The 24,828-nt window shown below is 37.7% G+C and overlaps 1 protein-coding gene across 1 annotated transcript in view; it reads left to right on the top strand.

Annotated features, from left to right (window-relative positions):
- Nucleotides 1–24,828, top strand: part of LOC149780354 (uncharacterized) — a 114,562-nt gene that overhangs the window by 56,036 nt on the left and 33,698 nt on the right. The window contains exon 7 of the mRNA XM_089937248.1: nt 12,486–13,049. Within this exon, the coding sequence (XP_089793374.1) occupies nt 12,486–13,049 (564 nt within the window). The remainder of the gene's footprint in view (nt 1–12,485; nt 13,050–24,828) is intronic.

Genomic DNA, 24,828 nt, shown 5'->3' with positions numbered 1-24,828 from the left:
GAATGAATTTATTAACGATGGTGCGTCTCATGTGTATTTTCAACATTTAAGATTGGTGGCGATGGAATATTTGTTGATTCCACAATAATGTTAAATGGGCATCTGCTATTCTTAATAATCTTGCTGATGACAGCAAATACATTTTTAGAATAACATTTATTGCTGAACATGATACTGGACATGATCAGACTTGGATTATTCGTGAGACACTAGATCATGTTAAGGAATGACAGCGAGATAATGTTGCCATAATAGATCAAATTTTAAAGCATGTATTTTCACCGGAATTGATAAACCATACTACAACAATGTATATCCAGTTTCCGCAGTTGTTTATGCGCTTTATCGTTTGAATGAACCAGACCTAGCTGCGATTGCTCCGGTGAGAACAGGCTCGTGAAAATGCCCTGCATAATGTATCATTGAACATTTTGTAGACTCAAAACGTGGTAACAAATTATCAGAATCAAGAATAAAACAATAGATAATTGGGAAAATATATAAATTCAACTACGAAGAAATCTACAACATAAGTAAACGTGATTCTGTATTAGTCAGGCTATATGACGGAGATGATTCTGAGTTGGATGAATCAATATTTGATTAGTTTCTTCTGCCATTTGGGGTTCTGTATCGGAAGGAATCGCTCCAACGTGTGATGAAACGGACTGCAGTAAAATATGACGGTGACAAGGATGATTTACTTGTTAATGGTTTTACAGCGTCGTCCGTTGTGGCTCATATAGCCCAGCAACAAAAAAATGGCGTCCAAATTCAAATGTATTTCTCGATGATGTATCACAATCCTTTTTTGCGTTTGGCTACAGCGGTCTTCGGAACACAAAATGTAATTCATATCGCACTGGATTTGCTGAGATTGAATCATTCGAGTCTTTCCGCGATTATTCATCCTGTGATGCAAATTTGGTTTGCTAGACACTTTACCAAGCCGTATGCAATTGTCAATCTGAACGACGGATGCGCAAAATCAACATGGTTGGGGTCCAATAGTGCTGTTACGATGCATGCTCGATGCTAAGACGTCACATCGTTGACTGTAACCTTTGCGATAGTTTCGTACAAACAACAAATATCGTTCTAGTTGCCACAGGACGACAAAGATATATGTAGAACATTTATCGGTAAGATTAATCAGGGTTCATCATCTGATAAGACACGTCGTTGCGCAAGATTAATCATGGATCTAGCATAATTATATTTGTTTGTCAAGGACACGGCGGCGCGAAGAGTTTTGGTGTCACTGATAACTGCAATCATGCAAGATGTAAAAAACATAGGTACAATAGGTATCTACTACGAGGGCCATTCTTCTCAGTCTACATATTTGAGGTCATCTATGTTGGCATACTCATCAATAAACCTCATATTGATGATCAAAATATTTCCCAATGACGCTTATTGAGTAGCAGCAGATTCGTTTTATATTAGTCGTTATAAAATGGATCTTATGAACACATTTATCGCAGAAGACACCAGTGGTGTCACCTGGGGTTCATGGCGAATAAAACACGAACCAATACTTAAACTTTCAGAGTCGGCTGACATTAAAACACCAGATATTTATGATCGCAACGATAATTTTTACGGATTTTATCATCACAGTCAGTGAATCACGAGAGTACGGTCTTTCTGAATGGTCCAGATAGTTCTGGTAAAACAACACGTGCGATAGAAATATTAAAAACTAACATGATTGTGTTGATGCCAACTCACCGGTTTGCCAGAAAGATGAGACAACGTGATGCCAACGCATGCACGTATCATTGTTATTTTTAGACAACAAGGTGATGCATGGACTCCCAAACGAATGGGTGAGAAATATATAATAATTATCTGAGATGAGATTTGTACCGTATCCAAAGATGCTTTACAAACGTTTCTTGATTGGTTATCAACACAATCTACTGCAATTATCATGCGTGACGATTATGGACAGCCACCGTCGTTTACATGTGAATCACTACACGAATGGTTAAACCATATTAGCCACTATGAAGAAGTTTTGTGCGACAATCGATCGCATGATGAACAACCACAATAACCGAAATCCGAAATCAGATTACAACCCGACAAAATTCAGTGTGAAACACTGCGTCCCGTAATTTCAGAGACTCCAATGTCAGATTTCTGTTATCTAATGATCTAATAGTTGTATCCAGGAGCAACGTCCGTGATTCATTTCAGCGTAAATAAGTTGTGCTTCACATGGAAATATTTCCTGATCAACTAGTTTCATTATGGCATAGACCAACAAATGTATGCCGACAAAATATACTCGTTGACATTCCTGGAACGGACACTAAACAACAAACCTGTTCTTAATGAAAGTGTCGAGGTTCCTGTAGAGGTTGTACAACAAGCGCAGTAGATAAATCAATCATGCTAGACTCTGGGATATTCAATAACGATTCTTTCGTCTCAGGGATTAACAATATCGGATACCAATATCTGGATTGTCGATTAACGCATCAAATGGTCAAATTTAGTGTATCAGGCTGTGTCTGGAAAAACAAAAATATATCAGTTACACAGGGTTGTCTGCAAAAAACGTATCAAACAACAACAGCGTCACCAAAAAACTATAAACGCAGTACAACAATTGATAAATTATACGGGAGATGACAAACAAACATTGCGCCAGTTTGATCTGGATGTGAAATTTGTCACGACGTTGAAACCACGACAAAATAATCATTGCGACTGCTCTAACACATTAATGGTGTGGCAATATTTCCCTAATGACGTAATACAATTTACCGTTGACAGAATCGATAGTAGTCTTGGCAACACACTCGAAAATGTCTCTCTAGAATGTAACATACTTAGAGGATAATCGTTCCTCAACGCGTGGGACTCTTGTCAACGTTATTTGTTGGCGCCTGGGGGGGGGGGGTCCAATGCTAGCATCTGCGACGCCGTATTTAATATGTTGGTAACTGTGTGTTTTCAGGAATTGTCTGTAATTGTTCAAGTACAAATCCACATTGAGGGACTGTTGAATCGAATTTATAGATTGGTGGCTGCGTCGTAGAGGTTACGACGCTGAAACCTTTGTGTGTTATTACAATCTAAACAGGATTCGTCGCCCTTGCTGCTCGACCCTCATGTTCACCATTTTAGTATAAACACCTCACTGTTACTTGACTGCTCTACACAGCTTGTTGTAGGTTATCCGGCAGACTTCGTCGTGGTACGTGTTTTATTTTGCATTTGCATCAGCAGGTATCATGTTAATTCCGCTCGTGACCTCGTTCTTTAATGCGTCCACCACATGAGGTAGTCTCGAGACCCATTCACAAGATCTGTCCTGAACGTGCAGTAATGCTTGGGTATATTGATGTCCAAAGAGTCGCTGTGTACTTGTTTGATTAACCCGCTCAGTCATTGCCTGAAAACGATGTATCGCGGTGTGTCCATGTCTGTTCTTAACGTGTTGTTGATGCATCAGCATCGTTACTGCACCGATAAATTCTTTGCCATAATCAACTGTATCAATTGTGGCCACCGCAATGGTCCTTGCTTATACATTCCTTCAAACGCTGCGACGATCTCAGTTGCTGTTTTAGATGATAACAGTTCAGTCTCTTTGTATCTGCTTGCAACATCTACGACAGTCAACGCGTATGTGTATTTGCGTCGTTTGTATAAGTCATGGGGTAAAAACAAGATATCTGCCTGATGGACTTCGTTGGGTGTGCTGACATCAAACCGTCAATGTTTAACTGTTTTGGACGTAGAAGATAGATTTTAAATATGGCCTGTCGTGACAACCAATCTGCGGCTACAGCTAGAGTGACACCTGCTGAAACAGCGAGTTTTTTAATTCCTGCTGTACATCTCCAGTATCCGATTGGAGTATAATAAATCGACTCAATTACGTAATTGTATGTGCTTAATTATCCGCTTTTAACACTATTTTATCTTTAATCGCCGATCTTCTCAACCGATTCGCGAGTGATTCTCGTATGTTTTTATTCTTTATCGAATTCAGCGTGTGAATTAACTTAACATCCGCGATATGTCGTTGTTGTAGATCTTGATTTTTACACTTGACATCATGAACATGACACGATTGATCAATCGCACGCATGTTTTGGTTGATGTTTTCGTCATGACTAATATTAAGGTGAGTTCCAGGACTACAACACGTATATCCTGGAAGATGATTTTCCGCATGATACTTAGGCCATGGTGTTGCATGTATTTTCCCGAGTACCTTTGCAATATCACTACCTTCTGCAACAGGAATACTCGCAAAATTATGTTTTGTGTGCCGCTTTTTACGCATATACCTGTAAGAGCCAGTGTGTTATTTCTCAAATTGGTTGCTCTCAGAAATGTTATGCCAGGTATTGTTTTGCTTCAAACACTATATAAGCTAATGATTATCAATAAAATCATATATATATATATATATATATATATATATATATATATATATATATATACAATATGAACTTGACTGACGTTTCAGCAAGACGTGAGCAAGCTCCGGTCAGGCGTCATCTAGTGTTACCAAATGTTTGTTTGAGCTATTATAGTTGGTCCATCTGGACCGGGTTAAACTCATTTGTTGATCAACCTTATAATGTGTTGGCCCTAATGGGACACATTCAGTAGAATGACTAAGGATGTTATAATGTTCTCAAGGAATATAATGAATCAGCAGTGGCCGAGGACGATGCAATTGAATTTATCACAGACATCGATGAAGCGCCGCCCATCGAGGATCTGAACGGAGATAGCAATAATCTAGTGGTTTACCATGATGTCACGTTGACACACAAGCTAATCCAGGAGGAATAGTTTTACAGGGCAGATATAAAAACACAGATGTCATTTACGTCACTCATCGGTATACTCAGATTCCCAAAGTGATCAGAAATGACTGTAATTTGTCTGGTTATTTTTAACGGTGCCTATGCACATACGCTTCGAAATATTCATGCGACGTGGTGTCCGGATGATACGAATATAGGTAAGTTCAAAGATTTCTTCTCAGATGCTCAGAAAACCCAGCATGGATGTATCATGATAAGGTTTTTCGATCCAACAACATGTAATCCAATCGGTCTTGATACATTTTTTTATTAAAGAAAAACCAAGGAACTGCTAGCGATATTATCTCTTCTATCGACCAATTGCAGCAAGATGGTCTGGCGATTCAACTCGAACTTAAAAATTCAACGACGATTTAGAGATGATACAACAGCGACGTGAAGAGAGTATATACTTGTAAGTGCCGGTATGTTATTTCTCAACTTGGTTGCTCTCAGAAATTATGTACTAGGTATTGTGATGCATCAATCTCAATATAAACTAATGATTATAAATAATGTTATATCATTACAATATGGACGTGATTGACTTTCAGCAAGCATCAGAGTAAACACCTATCAAATTACTGCAGCGCGAAATGTAATTATCGTCGGCGGATTTACACGAGCGACATGATAAAGCCTAATTTGTTTCATTGGCAAGTGCCATTGAAGAAATACGAACAGATTTTTCTCGACAATATGAAACTCAAGTGGCTGTAAGTGCAAGTGCGAGACAACAAGAGCGACTTGTGGTGGAGTTTATTAAGATTCCCACAGAATGAGAAGAATAGCGTAAATAAACAAACTAACAAAAAACAAAGACCAAAATTGGTTTTGGGTGTTTAATTTTTTTGTATTTTTTTTCCACCAGTGTTGCGTTAATTTAGTCTGTCACGCATATACAATCTAACATTTAATTCTTCACGTGTGTCAACAAAATTACCGTCTTGATTGGTTAGACGAAAACCTATTCGTGAGTTCGTAAATAAACAGGCTTAACATGAACCAACACAATCACATGACCCGGCGGGACATCCGGTGATAGCTGTAAAGAACATATCCCTTCTGGGCTTGCCCTTGTAAAGCATGCCCAGACGCGGGATAGCTACTGGCGACTGCGTCACACACTAGATTTACATATATCTTCGACATGTTTTGACAATACCCGGCGATACATGAAGACCACCACCGGTTGGATCGTTATCATGTCGGAGAGTATCTGGATCCTTTTCACGTCTGGCCACCGTATACATTTGTAATGTTAAACGTGAAGCATCGATACTCGGATCTGCAAGATGTCTCATTAAAACATCGATAATTGGTCCAATAAATGCATTATGATATTCGAGCATATACTTCTCAAACGTCTCTCTTAGTTCTCGTTGTTCTCTCTCTCTTCAAGCGTCGTGATCTATCTGGCTATTTTTATCTAGAATATCTTTATTATCAAGACGTTGGAAATTCTTCATTAGATTTTCATACCCTTTAAATAACAATTTATAAGGACGGTCTTCGGGTATATTAAAATCGGATCACGCTGGAGGTGGTAGTTTAACAACAGGTGGTGATGTCTACGGCCATCCCAGTACGGCTCTGATCGACGACTTCTATAGGTCAACAGCGTAATCTGGCGTCGATATTTCTATGGCTGCACTCAACGTTGGCTTTTGTACCTTGATAGCTGTTTCTGATTATTTTCCTGTTATTGATTTGATTCTGCGCTGATGTACATCAATGCACTGATGTTCATCAATGATTTATTCGATTATATATGATCCTATTGGGATGGTAATGACCTCCCATATTGGTGCTTACACAACAGCTGCATCAGTTGCGGTTTTATGTGAAAATACCAATGAATTATTTTCGTCGTTTCACCCCGCTGGCAGTATCGACTTTATATTTGTACATGCATATGTCGCAGCATACGTTATTTCCGCGTGTTTGGGCATGTTTGTACTGGCAGACGTAGTTACCGATTGTTGTCATTGCTTCAGCGACTAGCGAGAAAACCCAGTATACAATATTGTTGATGACGATTATTCGTCTGCGAAATATTTTTGTTTTGTTGTATAATGTGTTCGTCAACGATTTCTTCCAGCGATGCCTTCCATGTATAGCTTCATTATACCGAAAGGACTGTGTGAGATGCATTATTTGTTATACTGAGTTACCAATTAAGATGTCTTCGCCATGAATGCCCTTAATACGTCGTTGAGGTTAATGTTTTGTTTACTGGATCCAGTATGAAATCTTCCTTGACACCTTTATTTAACACAATTAAAATGGCTCCGGAAAGTTCTTCGGCGGAATGACGCAATATATATGTCGCAATAAAATTATATTTGTCGTCGGTGAGTCTGGAGAAAATGTACACACCGGTGACATCAGCGGTATGCCAATTAATTCCATTTTCTGGAGTCCATACTGAATTTTTAGACGCTAATGTGAATATCACATTGATGAGCAGTGTTGTGTGAATTACACAACCGGCAATCTTTACGCTTTTTTCGGTTTCAGTGTTTATCGAATTGATTCTTAAATTTATTTTGGTGAGCTCATTCTTAGTAATTTCGATTGTTGTTTTACCGTTGACAAGATCAACAGGTTGTGTGTGAATTTCAGAGAGCATGGTGTTAATAACCTTTGAATTTCCGAACGAATTATTTAGGGTTAAATTAATTATTCTACAACAATTTGTTACATGATTAGCGCATTCAGATCTGAACGTAGTCATTCCATTATTTATTGTTATTAACGAAGTCATCATCGGGATGTTGCTGTTGTTCATGTATTGTTTCGCTGCAGCGTCATCGTTTGATACTGGTTCTCTCCAAGAAGCAATGATATTTCCGCTCGTGTTGAGGTCGCCAGTCATTACATAGCCGGTTTTAGCAACGTACTTACGTACTCAGTTCTGATCGTGGTGTTATTGTTGTCCACGTATATTTTTGCTTCCACGTCATAGCTTGAATTTGGTTCTCTCACATTGATAATTGTATTTCTGTTGATGTTGAGATCGCCATATATTTTGTCCCCAATTCTTCTAATACGGCCAGTAATCTCTCCCATGATTGTTCGAGTTGAATTCCTCATTTCCTTTATTTCAAACACGACTAAGCTATCTCCGGTCGCGCCTGGAACTCGCATAAAAGTATCTGTCAACGGGATTTTACTCGTCTTTGGAGATCCTGAAAAACAACAAACTTGTTTATGTCAATAGCGGCTAGATGCAAAAGGTCAGTAAGTTCATCCCGTGTTGCATATTTGGATAAATCAATGTCACCCTGGGACTTCCCGCTAGCAGATCTTTCGTAAATATATATCATTATAAACCATTATTTTTTTAAAAAACTATGTATGTCATTGTTTGGCGATGTTGATGACCTTGATACGGCGTTAAGTACCACATGCACTTCTGGACTGCATATTTGGTCCAAAAGTGCATATTGGTGGATCCGTTGCTGTCTGTGTTGGTAATGTTGAATACCAGATTGGTCTGTCACCGGATAAGCCACTATACCATAAAAATTATCTTGGTTGTGCCAATGCATACAAATCAAATAAACAACTCCACGTGGATCAACCCAAAGTTTACCACAGCGAGAACTTTAATCTACATCAAAGATACCGGTTTCAACACGATTTGTTTTTTTCCGATAATTCATCACTCGTGAAACCAACGCTTTTAATGTTTAAATTGCCGAGCAGCACTAAGTAAATCGAAATTGGACAAGGGTCGGTTTAGCCTTGCAGCCTTAGACCTTGACCGTACCGCGTTCCTGGTAACTTTAGACAGCGACCCTTTTTTGTTGTGGTGTTTATACCCTGTCATGTTGCTTTTCTCAACTTCATAGCAGCAGCTGTTACATCTGTACCAAGTGCAGCTGCTTTTGCTACAGCCGGAGCCGCTGAGGCAATTAGCGCTGATACCTCCGCTAGAAACAGAAATATACCATCGGTCTTTGTTGTATCACTGATCGCATTCGCATAAAGATCAAGACTGACACCAGTTGATTTCTTGGCGTCATTGTAGTGTTTAAATTGACATTCAGTCAACAATAATTTATTTGGACCCTGCAACGCCGGTGATTTCAGAACTATTTTTACCCCGGAATTCTTTTTCGAAGTGGACTGAATGTTTTTTATCTGACCAGGTGTCATGGTATCATTGACGAGATGCTATGACATTATGACATCATGAATGATCTAATTAGCATTACATATTTTCTACTGGCGCATCAATGACTCTCATTCGTCCACCAATACCTCCAAGCAACATTGTATTATGTCATCAGGTGGTTCTTGATGTCCATTTATCCTCAGCGAAATCATGTACACCGCCAATCTATCAAACACCAATGGTTTGCTGTCTCAGCGTTATACCTGGCGGCACGCTGAAATTCACAAATATGTGTCGTGATGCTAATCGTGCGAGTCTGCAAGATTGCTAACAGAACAAGCAACTTCGATGGTTTTCATATCTAATTGTTTTACAATCGGAACAGCTTTTGGGGCCATCCTTCTAAAAAACAACTTGAACAGCATCGCTGAGTTCATCTCCGTAGATCATTTTTTAAACAGGTAATAGTGAATTTATCATCCTGACGCTTTCATGTCTGCGAAGGGCATTGTATATAATCATGTTATTTTGTTATCGCCGATCTAATTGATCACTCACTGTAGTAATCGTCGGCAATTTCATCAATCAGAGCCCGATAGACGCCATATTCCATTACGCCACTGGTAAAGGAACTATGACAAATATCATTTGCTTCATTGATGATTTCATGGGAATTGTTGCTGGCTCGTCTTCCACCAATAAGAATTTCTACTGGATCAACATCAGCGAGGATGTCATTGGGACAAAGTTTATCCTGAATCACCGGCGATTCAGCTGTCGTATTACCACCGCGTTTCTATTGCGAATCGAAAGGCCACTTTCGGTGCCCCTTCAGGTGGTTCATCATATGGATCTGGTTCAAGAGAGTGCTGCTTGAGTGCCTCTGATGCGGCGTTTCCCTCTTTCTTCGTTGTTCAAAAACCATTTGTTTGTCTTTCGTCTTCTACTTTTTCAAATCGACGCGTCCATTTTTTCACTGGTTCATTTATCAATTCTTTTCTTCCTGCATAATTATATACTGTTTATGTTTTAACAGTTCAAAATCTGTGTCGCCAGTTTTGACTTTCTGAATATTATATCCGATGCGATGCATATCTTTGACCCAATCAGCGGCTTTTAAAGTGTAAATATATTCAGATTTAGATTTTAAATATCGTTCTTTACGGTCATTTCCAAATGCAGCAATGTCAAATACTTGGTCTGGATCCCTGATAGCTCCATCGTTAAATTTATATATTATCTTTGTCTTAGCTTTTATTTGTGGTGGTCGAACTTCGGGTGGTGGCTGAACTGGTGGTGGATTTAGTTGAACTGGTGGGGAAGTTGAAGACGGCTGACAATATCAGCAGATAATGTCTCAAGAATTTTTTGTGTTGTCTCAGTCGTTGTAACAATTGCTTTGGTTGGTTCTACATTTGGTTTAAATAACCGTTCTGTACCCTGTGTAAATTCCACATGATCTTCCTGGCGTTGTTGTAATTGCTGCTTGACAGAAACACGGACTGGAAGATTCTTCTTAATTGTATTATGTCGTAGACGAACTAATTATACTGTATAAGGATTACATAGTATGTGCAGAATTACAAATTATTATTATTACAGGAAATTTTTGATTACGGATCGCTAGCACAGCAGATATATAAGATTAACTATATTGCAGTAAAGTAACGTAATTTGTTTAGCAACGGCGAATTACCTGATTTAAATTATACTCACACCTTAGACATTGCTACGATCACGTGACTGCGTTAAAAATACTTATGCGACAATACCTACGCTACTCACTGAGATTTACAGTTCAGCCAGAAACAGATTATTGTATCTGTACCTGTTACATTAAAAATAAATTTTAAAATACTAGAATACTTGTTAAATATATTACACGGTATAAATGATTGTGCAAGTATAATTTCATATATTTGTGTATCTGTCTGTTCATAAATATAATATCTGATATAATCTCTGTGCAAACCACCTATTCGCCAGAGGCTATTTAGGAAAATTCTGATAATAGACCTACTTCGCTTGACTATTTATACCTGTGGACTACATATACATGTACGAATTTAGATATATTATTTATTTTTCGTATTTATGCTGTTTTATCTCTGTGACAACCACTCCCAGGCTGTTCAGAAACATTATGGAGTGTGATAGCAGACTTGCTTCGCTTGACTACTCTACCTGTTGACTGGACTTCTCCCCCATTCGGCAATATACGTAGTACGAATTTATATATATTACTTGCTGTTTGTAAATAACACTTTTTAGATATTTATTTCAACAGAATATTCTGCAGCGCTGGAAATTAAAGTATCACAATGGATAACTAGAATAGAAACGAACTATACAACTGTTGGACGACAAGACCCACCATATTATGAATGTATTAATAATACGACAAGAAGGAAATTCATGATTAGATAAAATTTAAAAGATTGTTATACACATGATTGGCAATCTTTGGTATCTCTATTCTCTAACGGAAATTCAAACATTCTTGGACGTAAGATTTGGATACGAAACTACTTATTATTGTTACGTAGGAATCAATATTTACCAATGATGTTGTTTAGGGCTTAAAATCAGAGATTCCTTTAAAAACGGTTATTGAAAAACTGCACTACTTTGAGAAAAAAAATGTAATGTTTGTGATCAATATTACACTGGGAATGAATATCATTATTTATTCCTTTGTCTCAAAAATCAAAACGATAGACGTAAGTTTATAAACCGTTTATATACCGCAAACCATGTTTTGAAAAATTAGAAACTTAATTTGCCAATAATAATATCAATTTGTCTTACTTCATGACAACATAATATTTCTTCTACTTTACTCCGTTTTTACAGCATATTTATTATATTATATCATGTTTTCTAATAGTTTTGCTCTGGTTGTAAGCATCAGTTATTTAATATTTATAGGTTTCTGATGTCACCTTATACAATACTCGCAGTCATAGTAGTCTCATACGTCACCTATGGTTGGCCTGCGATTTACATTCATCAATTAAAATTTTGTTCTGTTTGTTCATCCGTAAATAATCTGGTCTAGTATGGATCAAGAATTTTGCAGCTGAAATACAGTCTTGTTTTAAAGTTTTATTTTCTTCTCGGTTTTATGGGTTTACATTGCGTCAAATTGACATTTGGGATCGAAATATAGCTTTTATAGTTTTGCGGTGTAATGGAAAAGCAATGATGATGTAAAAAAGGAAACAAATCGGGATCCCCACAGTGGTAGACTTGGGATGCTCCCTGCTTCGAAGGTTTGTTTAAATGTTTCTAACCAGTACTCGTCGCTAGCTTGCACTAATGATAAGGCCTTTTCTCAAAACATTAAAGGTCTAAAGTACTCCGACTGAAATAAGAAAAATCGATTCTGAGCAAAACAGTAAGTTAGATAGAGGCATGTAAAAAATGGATATTCCATTTAGGGTATAGTGGTTCTTTCTTATTATTTTTTTTTTTGGGGGGGGCCGCATTTTTATTTGCTTAAAATATGTTTCTTTTTTCAGATGAACGTTTCTTGAATGATCAACGAATAGCCAGTATAATTCGGAAATATACAAATCCCCAAAACAATCAAGATGTAAATGAGTCTGACCCTCAAAATGATATGTCACCCAGAAAAAAACAAAGACTTTCCCTTCAAGGTGCTTCCGCAGTACCATCACCCTTGGATGGAGATACAGGAAGCATTCTTGATGAAGGTACAGTTAATCTGAATTCAAACGATGCTGCTCCCCATATTACAGAAGGTGACGCACCAAGCTCTCATTTAGGCAACCCTGCGCAAAGTGGAAATGGACCGGATGAGGCGGTTGGAATAACTTATCCCGAAGAAATTAAGAATTTTGTTGAGCGAGCACAATCCTTACCAATCCGCAAAAGTAGGTCATCTGATGTTACACTATTAGATTTTGCTGGCGAATCCCTTTTCTATACAACTCATCAAGCCTTTATGTCGTGGAGAACGTTATACCTGCTTGTGACTGACATGAGCCTGCCACTGACAGATGTAGCCAAGGATGGGGAATGCAGCATTGAAGTTAGTGGGACAAACACTTCTACTATACAGGGTAAGACCTGGTCAAGGATTAATTGAACTTATAGTCTTTTAAATATTATTTGATTGATATATATATATATATATATATATATATATATATATATATATATATATATATACTATAAAACTACTTTCCTTGGTTAAACAATCCTCACAAATTCTCTTTTCTGCAAATGAAGCATCCAAAATGCATTATAATTGTGTGAGTAGTATTGACAAAATAATGATAATAATGATAATAATAATAATAATAATGATAATAATGATAATAATAATGATAATAATAATAATAATAATAATAATAGTTGTAGTAGTTGTTGCAGCAGTAATAGTGTCAGTGGTAGCAGTATTGCAATGGTCACCAGCTGTATTTTGATATGGGTTAGTTAATATGTGTTACCTATTAGAGTTAATGTTCTCTATCCCATAAGACTTTACCCCAGCGGCCAACGCACATATGCCGTAATAAATACTGGCACGCGACAAAATACACAAGATCCGAAGTCACGCCTGCGGTGGGCTTATAGCCAGATAACCCCAATGGGCTCCACTTGCTTGAAGCTACTATCAATTGTAAGTCTGCCTACAGCTGAAAAGATTTGGTTGCTGCTCCTCAGAAAGGAGTAATCCAATAATTTATTTGGTTCCGAGGGCCTGATTCTCAAAATTGAATCGACATTTGATGGGATAAAAGTCACCAGCAGCCACACATAGCTACTGCTGTTATGAAAACGACACGTATTACTGTTGAGATACAGAATTGTCATATTGAGCCGCGAATATGAGTAGACATATAGGCAGGTAAATTATCACCATAATTATTTTTGAGAGTCATCTGTCTCAAAGAACCATAGACTCAAAGATCTATTGCACTAGAAAACAATTGTTGCTTTTCCAAAATAACCGGCAAGACGACAATTCTAGCCAGTTCAAGAATAAGCTTTTGTCTCCACAGTGTAAGATACGTTCGTGTCCTAAATGGATAGCACGTCATTCTCATGATCGGGATATTCCCACTTCGAACAATGCTCGCTAAAAATTTTTTACTCTTATTTGTTTAAGAAACATCTAGCATAGGTTGAGCTGCAAAAGAAAATGGAAGTCAAATCTGATGTCGTATGCTCCGTGTGAATTGCTATATTTAACATGGACGATGCACTCACTGACAGTTAGTCCGGTGTGTGTGTGTGTGTGTGTGTGTGAGAGAGAGAGAGAGAGAGAGAGAGAGAGAGAGAGAGAGAGAGAGAGAGAATTGGACTTGAAATGTAGCTTTAAAAGAAAAATTACTCATATCACTAAGATGTATGCAGTGTGGCAGTTTGTAGTGATGTCAAGCACAGGGCATTGAGCCGCAGACATGTAGCATCATCTCTCACCTATTCACATTATCCTGACACCAGGTCCATCAGTCTTAACACAACCCTCTTAATACTGAGCGCCCAGCGAGGCAGCTGTTAGTACAATTTCCACAGTTCTTTGGTATGAATCTTTGAACCTGCAACCTCCCGGATCAGAGGCAGACGCATTAACACCCAGGCCAAGCAGATAGTATTATATAATACCGAAAGTTCCATCGTTTGGCACGTGCAGTTTCTTCGAAGCAGTCACTAACGTAGACGAAGTGGGGCTACAATTAACCACGTAACGGTATATTGCTGTCATCAGAGCTCAAGACCGAAAAGTTGTTAAGCTTGAGTGCATCATATCGGTTTCTTAAAATGATATATATTTTTTCAAACATATATCCGGAAACATTGAGTGATTTTGACGAAGTATTCCACACCTCAGAAGATCTGTGTGCGACTATGACGGTTGTAACAATTAATTTATGCTTATGAATTCAATCCTTTACGGTTCATATAAATATTCAACATTGGAAACCATGAATGGATGTTCCGAAATGGACAAATCAAACAAGGTTACAAAACACAAATCAAAGAAAAAATTCGATCGGTAATAGCGACTCTGTATTGTGCTCGATGGAACGATTTGGAAGAAAACACGCACATCGCCTTTAAGCTCGTGAACGCGTTTCGTAACTACTTTGATAGCTGCAAAAATGTCATTTATATTTTAGCTATCAACATGTAGCAGCGAAATAAGTACAACTTTACTCACTACAAGATAAGTGTCGTGTCGCACTTGCTTGCCACAACGAGAAAATTGCGTACGTTTGGGAAAACAAATATGATCACAATGCATACATGATAATGATAAGTAATGATTACAATTGATTTATTGATAGTCGTTTTCATTAACGTCAATAATATCGGATTAAGAATAATAATGCAACTTTCATTTTTATCGTAATAAGTTTGGATAACTCGCGATTTCAGGGTATTAATTGTGGACAGTTTATCGATGTTTTCACGCCCCCATCATGTTATGCCTGTACAGGGACATGATTTATCCGAGCAGGAAATCAATGACATATGGAAAGCAATATGAAAAAAATACTAGCGTCACTGATATTGCCAAGTGCTACGGGATTCAATTGAATCGATTCTATAAGATTTAGATTACTATCCTAACAAGCCTTTGGTCAGATATGTGCCAGCAACACAGAGGTCAGGCCTGAACAGCTAAAAAAAATCCACTATATCATTTAAGGTAGATATTGATCCAAATTTTTCAAAGCTTTTGAAGGGAATTGTGAAGAATACTGCAAGAATCATATTATTTTGCATGTATATTTTATATTAAAACGGGTATATGATTTTATCTAAGTTTTGTAATTTTTATTCATGGTTGTAAATTGTACTAATTTTGCATTTTCTTTAATTATATTGTGCTCTTGTGAATATGATCTGTCTTAGCAATATCAACATAGTAGCATTTCATAGGATTGTTACCTGTTTAGGTTCTTACAAAACGTAACGGAAAAAGCGAGACATCAATATTTGCAAAATTTAACCCAAAACATTATTTTGCTAGAAAAACCGTAAAATATGAGGAAATCGCTAAAGGTTTTACGAATCAATTCCAAAATTAGTTTAAGAATAAAAATAAATGCCCTGTTTTAAAAAATACTAAATGAAACTTAGTTCGAATCCCGATGAAATCCAAAATAGAAAACGATGACGTCTTTTGTAACCTGTTAAGTGCTGCAGTGTCAACAGTCTCTTGATGAATCACATAAAATATTTTTCCAGTTTTTAAATTCTGTACAAGTTTCGATAAATGTCTTTGTCCAAGAAATAATTTAGAGCACTAGTGTTTAAAGGGAAAATAATCACTTTTCTTTAAAATAATGTGAAAAAATTAAATAATTAGCCCAAACTGGACACAACATAAAACACATTCTCAAAGCATCAGTAATAAGTCTAACTAAAACGCAAAACAGATTTTTGGTTGTAGGTCAAGAGTTAATCCTTCTGGGAAAACGAAACGTTTGTAACAAAACACACATGTTATTTGTCACGTACTTCCAGTTTGCCCTTGATGCCACTTTATGAAACTTACTCTGAGAAAGACAAAAAATCTTGTTTACTACATCTGTCGCGGATTTACCAATCAAGGTCAGAAACTAGATCGGCATTAGATACAATTTCTGCATAAAGTTGTTTACGTCAAAAATTAAAAGGTAAGTCAGAATTGAACTCTATTCCTCTAAATAATGTTACATTAAAATAGCATGTAAAATGGAATACAAAAATAAAACTAACAAACAAATAATTAAATTAGACTAAATATTCATAACAGAATTGATACATCGATGTTTATGTATGTGTTGACAATTATTAACAATATTTTAATGACTTTTTTCGGTTAATTTCTTACTGGCTGATCGAGTTTGGATGGTGCTAGAAGAATTGATTTTTCTCTCATTGGTTGGGCTAGGTCATATGAATCGGCAATGTCAATATCAATTGAGTATTATCTGTCACGTGGGGTATGTTGTGTAATATATATGTAATCAAGGGTGGATTTAAGGAGAGAACTGAATAATCAGTCATTCTTATGTTGGTGTCATTCTTATTGGTGCTTATTTCATACGTCTGCAAACGTGTTTTTTTGCTAGATAGTATTCCGGAGCAGATACATTTGTTTGCACTGTTTATTACGAATAGGGGACCTTTCTTTAATTTAAAACTATTAAAAACTGTTGAGAATTATTGAGTTTGGTTTTGGACATAGTCATTTCGGGCGGACGAGAATATTTCCTATTTAGAAATTTATTTTAAACTTTCAATTGTGTTCGGTCTTTCATAAAACCTTATCAGGTTCATTTTGGTTTCACTTCATAATACTGTACGGTCCTCACGTTTTCATTTATAACTTTAAGTATTAAGTTATTTGTTAAATTCTACATAGCTGCTTGTGTTTGCAATTAAATGACCATTGACCTGAATTAGGATCTTATTTGGAATAATATCAAAGATCTTTAGCAACTAAGAGACAGCGTTCATAATAAACGTCATCCGAATAGAGACCTGTCAAACAACTGCAGCAATAAGGATTCTAATGTAAAAGCGCTATTGCGATTCGCACGTGCCATTCGAACTTGTCAGGGCGGAATAAGTAGCGACTGCATGTATTGCAGTTACTCATGCTCATCGAGCCTATAACATTTTATATGAAACGCGACAACAAAAAAACCTCGACTATTTGAGCGAACAACCCAAGTATACAATCGACATCAAATCTGAATGTGACGATAATTACCAACCTGTGCTAAACCCGAGTATGATGAGAATTCGCAGTTGTTCTCATTGACATGTGTTTGTCGACCATTTTACAATGAATCTTGAAATAGACAAACAGAGAATCACACGGCTTTGTCGAATTAATCCAAGCACAATTGTGTGACCTCGCGGCCATTTTAAAGATGGAAAATGTATTCACGTCCATCGTTTCGATGTCATCACCAGTATCACCACATTCTTGGGATACAGTTATTACTATGAGAAATCTGAATATGGCTAAAACAATCGAGAGCAACACCAGCATTATGGATCGAAATATGAGGAATGTTTTGCCTCTAAACCCTGTCTTGACAAAGGACAAGAACGAGTCCATTGCCCTGCTTGTCGGCCCTGCATGGTACTAAGAACATCTAAAGACGCCATGTTCACAAAAGAACAGTGTATTTCAACTGCCGAGATTGTGAACAACTTGTGGACAAGGCATACGTACCAACAATGTCAAGGCACACGTATGTCACCAAGTCGTGGACTTAGAACACGAATGCTACATTTAAAAGTTCCAACCCCAACAGGACGAAGATGGCCACAAGAAGAAAGGGAATGTCATCTTTTTTTATTTCAAATGCATGCAAGAGACTGCCATTCACATTCCAAATGTCTGTGTTGCATCAAAGAACCCATCTTTATTCATTGCTCTCAATGTATGAAGATTCGCGGAGGACGTGAAATATTTTTGTGTGGGACCAAACACTCTGACCAATTTCGACCAATGGAGCTTAAACCCTATTGACGAGACGAGGAGTCAAGAGGACATCTAACGTTACGGAGATTGTTATCTCTATGCCACGGTGATGGCACACAATTTCTCGGGATACGATGGACACTTTCTCCTAAAATACTATACGGAACAAGGCACCGAACGTGCTAAAGTCACCTTGAACGTAGCCAAACTCATATACATGCAAGCTGGACAAGTACGAATTATGACTTCGATGTGTTACTTGGCAATGGCATTGAGTTGAATGCCTAAAACATTTGGAATGACAGAAGTGGCCAAAGGCTATTTTCTGCAATTTTTCAATACCGATGCCAATCAACACGCCGTTTTTCCCCATTTGCCTGATGCTCACTACTACGACCCGACAACATGTGCACCGATCAACGAGAAGCTTTATACGCTTGTTACCACTCCCACTCCTCAGACCCTTTCTGCTTTTAAGAAGATATGTTAAGTATTGTCGTTCTGACGTGGACATTTTACGACGTTCCTGTAGAAAATTTCGAAAATTATTCATAGAGCACGGAGAGATCAAACATTTAAAAAAGCCTGCATTGTTGCCAGAGCGTCTTCTTTAGTGTACCGCAAACGATTCATGCCCGAAAAGAGCATGGCTGCCATCTGTCCTGAAACGACGAACTCTATCAAATGTGAATACTCGATCAAAGCCCTACGCTGACTACATTACTTGTCCGACAAGGAAGAAAAATGGATCCAACATGCCCGAAACGGAGAAGACCAGAAAAACCATCGGAATGCATTCGGCGGATGGTTGCGACTTAGAAAATCCCAAGATCGTGTACGAAAACCTGGTTGAATATTTTCACGGATGTCTCACCTGTTAGCCTCAATGTGACACCAAAAATGATTATATACAAAGTACCATGGAAGATTTGTACGAGACCACTTGTCAACCGCCCTTGAAGTTAGAACAGCAAGGATACCAAGCAACTGAACCCTCGCAACAGTTTGTACGGAGGACAGACGAATGCCACATGTTTGCTGTACCAATCCGACGAGGAGAGAGTAAAAGAAATCAAATACTTGGACGGGTGTTCGCTGTATCCTCACGTGTGCAAATATTTTCACTTTTTCTAAAGGCACTTGCAATTGCTGGCGGAATACATTGATGTGGACAACATTCGACAATACGAAGATTGAACTGAATGCAAAGTCTTACTTCTAATGGACTTGTACCATCCTGCTTTACCTCAACATTGCCAAAAAATGTTGTTTCCCCTTGTGTCGTACTTGTGCTGAAACGTGCAATCCATAACGGCCTTTTCAGCACACGCAGGAAGAACGTGCTTTTACGGAAACGTGGCTCAGTGTGGAATTGTTTAAAGCTCTGCACTTGGGATACCAGTCGTTAGAAGTGTACAAAAGTTACCACTCCCCAAGACAGAAAAACACCACAAGGGCGACGAGGCTCAGTAAGGCATTTTTGTGGACTGAGTGGAAGCCGTTTCGAAATTGAAACAACACACCAGAGGCTATCCTTCATGGTCCCACACTCCTGAAGACCAAAATAAATTCACAGATAAATCCTTGGAGCTGGCAGGCATCGCTTTAGACCACATCGAGAAAAACGAAGGAAGGCGATCGTTTGCCAAAGTGATGTTGAATTACTTGCAGGGCACAATGTCACAACGACCGTGTCTATCCAAGACGGAGTATCTGTCCGATTCTTCCCGCTGCTTCCAGATGATTCACGACAAAAATAAATACACGAAACACGTGGACGTCCTTCGTGAGGACTTAATCTTAGTAAATTACGAAGAAAAAACTTTGATAATGTCATCATTGCGGCATACGTGACATCCCATGCTAGCCTAAATTTTACAAAGCGTTACACCAATTAGAAGATCGTGTGCTGTATTTACACATCGACAGCTGCATCTATATTCTACGTCCTGATCAGCATCGTTACCTTAAAATCGTCGAAGACCGTTAACAAACCTGGAATAACATTCACACTGACGACAAGATTCTAAGTTTTGATAATGGCGGTCCCAAAAATTACGGCTATGAAGACCGGAACAAACAAGGAGAGGAGCACACCGAGTCAAAGGATTGACTTTAAATCATTGCACCAGTCGAGTGTTGAACTTTGGCGTGCTGAAAGAAGCGTTGCAATCTGATGAGGATATGGATTTGGAGTGAACAATTACGAACCGCACAAGACTGTACGTTTACCCACAAAATCGTCAGTCGGTCCTTGGAAAAACTGTATCAAATTGTGTGCCAGAAGCGAGTACAGCTTCTCAACCACTTCGTCTTATCGTAAGGACACGCCGATATTGGCCAGCATATAAAGGGGAAAACTTCCAAGACCGATACTTCATTGTGACTACAAAAGCCAAGCGAGAAAGATGTATCCTTTCAACAAACAAGAATCAAGCGAGAGAAAACTCGAGAGTGATGATGTGTCTCACGATCATATCATCAGTGTGATACCAAATCCTAGTTGTTTATTTACTAACGTCATGGAAACTATGTGCAACCAGTGGGACGTTCAGACTACAAGACTTCACCTTATGGACACGCTGATATCAACCGGTATAAAAAGGGACAACTTACAAGAAATGCGTTGCGAAGACAAACGGTGATAAAGATGAATCACTCTATGCCGATGCAAAAAGAGAAGGAACAAACATCATTGACCTCTTTCACCTCCATACCGTCACAGTAAACTGCGTCCAAGGAAAATGATTCAGTAGAACTAAAGGAGTATTTTAGCATTCAACTGACCTAGACAGCGACTTGGAGCAAACTGTAGACAACATAAACCTACACGTTGAAATTTAAAGACTTTGCTTCTGATGTTTCAGTTGAGGAAGCAACAGGTTTCATTATAGACTTATTTGATTCACTGTTACAGGAACTCAAACGTCAGTGGCAAGGCAAAGATCTAGGTCTTTTGAGCCAATCTATGTATCCAGGACATTTGGAACTCTCCTGTATGTCTGGGGTTTAGTGCACCTGCATAATTAACTTCTTCCAAACTATTGAGGGCTATTGATGACGTACAGACGATGAGAGAAAAAGTTGACATCATCGATGGATAAATGACCATTCATATGGAATACGTTGTACCTCCATGGGAAGAAGACAACAAGCACTATTGACCTGTTTATCGATAATTATACCGAACAACATATCTACAGATGAATGTCAGCACCAGATGGGAAACATCTACGCTTCGGCATAAGTAGTAGCTAACCAGATTTAAATAACATGAGTGACTGATAAAAACATTAGAACAAACTTTGTCCTATTTGATAGTTTGTTTCTTCTTTTAGCTTTATCTAAAATATGGACATTAATTGTAGTATGAAAAATGTCACTTTTTATGAAATGCATATAGGATGTATGTTTCTTTAAAGGCGTGAACTTTAATTTTCAAAATTAGTTTTCTAGAACAACCAAGAAATAAATAACATCTTAATAGGTTAGTTTCATGACAAACATTTTATGTATTAAATGGATAGTTCTTTGACCAAAGCACAGGCCATAAGGACCATGTATATATTTGAGTAAATATTTTGTACCCATACAATAGACTTTTCTTTTTAGAGTCTCTATTGTGTCTGTGATTCGTTCTTTGGAACCTCTCTGTCTTCCTGTATGTGTGTTTGGATGTGCATTTGTTCGTTTATGTATGTCTACGTTTTTCTTATCAACTGTTGTGTATATTTGATTTAATTTATATTTGACTTAAGTCAACTTTTTGCAAGTTTCAAAATCATTTTTTTTTATTTCATTACATGTCAATGTAATGTAATTTTGTTTGCTAGGAATTTTTTTCCCACGTAATTTTGTTTACTAAGAATTTTTTTAATTCCCAAGAAATTCAGTTTGACCTGAATCTTTTCATCAATACCTACTATTGGAAACACTTTTTCTTTATTTGACTTAGTTCCGGGCCTTGATTGAGGGTCAAGTAAACAACGGCTTTTTTATTTATTTTTAATGTGTGAATGTTAATTGGGGAATCGAGGCTGTACTGCTTTACGTGCCATTATACATATAGATTCCTCCAAGGCTTTCTTGAATGTGATCACTAGACCCTCATCCGGGCATCTGTTTAGCGCAGTATTCATTTTTTATACCGATGTCTATAGACAATTTAGTCCGTTTGGACTTGTAATGCTTGATTTCATGTGGTGTTCTTCTGTTGTAGTCGGGTTTCGAGTTATATGCTAATTTTTCTTCAGCTTATTTGGATTCTAAAAGATTAATTCGTTTCTCTTGATGTATTTGAGTGCTCATGCATACTTCTTGAACAAAAGCATTTCTTAAAATTTTTATTCGGATTTCCATTACCGGAGTAATATTTATTGTGTTTCTACAAGGTACTGTAAACAACAGCACTGTGCAGGATACAGCATACGTCATCGCTTTCCATCTTGGGTTTTCATATAGACTTAAACTGAATTAATCAGAACATTTCATTACTAGGACTTTTAAAAATGTATTTGTGGAGTATTCTTTGATTAATTTTGGATTTGATTATTATGTCCGTAAGTTCTTATTGTTTCATTTTTACAGTGGTCTTTTCCAGGGAAATAAATTATTTGTTAACTTTTTCAAAGTTTGTTGTTTTCACTATCGTTTGTTGTTTATTCGATCCCATACATGCAACAAAACCCTTTGTCCCTATAAATACATTTCACCATATAAATAGTTTTGACCCTACAAACTTCATGACGTCACTCATGTTCAATTCCTATTGACCTACAGGTGACATTCCTATGTCAAATTCCCATTTTCCCCTAAGTGCAAGCCACCTCTTTCATCGTAGAAGTCTACATGAGGCCTTAAATATTGATGCTATACTCCGAAGGACCAACTAGAACATAGAAATCGATGAAGGTTATATCGCCTCCATATACTACTCAAAATATAACAAGCGCTTCCGAGCAGTCTTCGGGATGGACGAAACTTGCATCGTCAAAAAAATCTTGAACCAAATGGGTGGCATACATACTAGAACTGCACAATAGCTTTTGTACTTTGATTCATACTGGCTACAACGGCAAAGTGGCGTTCTTAATTATTTACAATATGGCAAAAAGTTCGTATCGCGCTGTTTTATTTAACGCTGCTATTGCAAATTCATCTCGATATGTGGATATATCGCCGTTGAGAATATGCGTGTATCACATTTCACATACCAACGAAGGGCTTGTCCATTTTGAGTTATAGATGACAAAGTTACTTAGAAACATCTACAATGTATGTTGACATTTACAGTCACGCCAGCGCAGTGATTCAACACAGCGCCGATGTGGGTTTGGCCAGCTTCGCTTGGAAAGTGAAGCGACTAAAGCTCTGTTGATCAGCCGGGTTGTCATTTGCAACGACCCAACGGTTGTTCTGGTTTTTCAAGAGCGAACTTGAAAATGTCAAGCGTATTATGCGAATATCATAGATATGCTGGTCTGATGCCACGATGTTTCATCGCAAAAAACTATCCCAAACCGCTTAGAAACATGACTATAGCATATCGAATACCGTTATCAAATACTACGTTGACGTACACAATGTTCAAATGAAACAATAAGTGAATGCAATGGCTGCCTAGGTGCGATTGCATTCATTTCACCAATACGAATTGTAAATTTAATGGAAGACTATATAAAGCACTAACCTTCGAAGAAGACAAAACTAACATTCTAATATATATATATTCGTTTGTAAAACAAGGAGTTCGGTTTGCATGGAGCAACAATGTTTAGTACATGAAAACACCTTGACGCGGATTACAACGTCGGATGGGAAACATTCCAGGGTTTCTTTCTACAACGATGGAGTGACATCCACCCACAAAACTACCCTGATAACTTTCACCAACGTTTATTCTGACCAAGTATAAAAGCGTGCAAACGATCGCAGGGCAGCATAAATATTTCCCAGTTGTACCAGTAAAGAAATAGGCTTAGTTGGAAATGCGTGTGCACTTTGAACCCGACCTGGGCAAGGCCTGCATGTCAAACGGTTTTACTACGTGGTGATAACATTAACAGAAGACCTAGGACGAAACTCTCAAGGATGTCATGGTTCTCAGAAAGATTGAAAATATAATCTAAGAGAACAACTGTAACAAGACCTGAAGTCCCTTGTAATGGCGAAATATAAAGGCTCCTCAAATGTTGTTGTGGATGCTCTGATCGGATTCACAGCCACGACTACATCTGACTTTATTGTAACTGTAATTTCGACTACAGCAAGTATCCAAGGTACAAAGATTTGAACTGTGATCGAAGCTATATCGATAACAATTGGAGTCGAGGGCGGTTCTAGCCAAAATATTTTTTACAATAGCATCAACGCGTGTGCTTTTATCTAGAAATATCGCTGCA

Source organism: Sinohyriopsis cumingii, chromosome 16 (assembly GCF_028554795.1).
Source record: "Sinohyriopsis cumingii isolate HCF-2022 chromosome 16, ASM2855479v2, whole genome shotgun sequence".
NCBI classification, from domain to species: domain Eukaryota; kingdom Metazoa; phylum Mollusca; class Bivalvia; order Unionida; family Unionidae; genus Sinohyriopsis; species Sinohyriopsis cumingii.
Note: the sequence above shows the minus strand (reverse complement) of the source record. Positions and strands in the feature narration are given on the sequence as shown.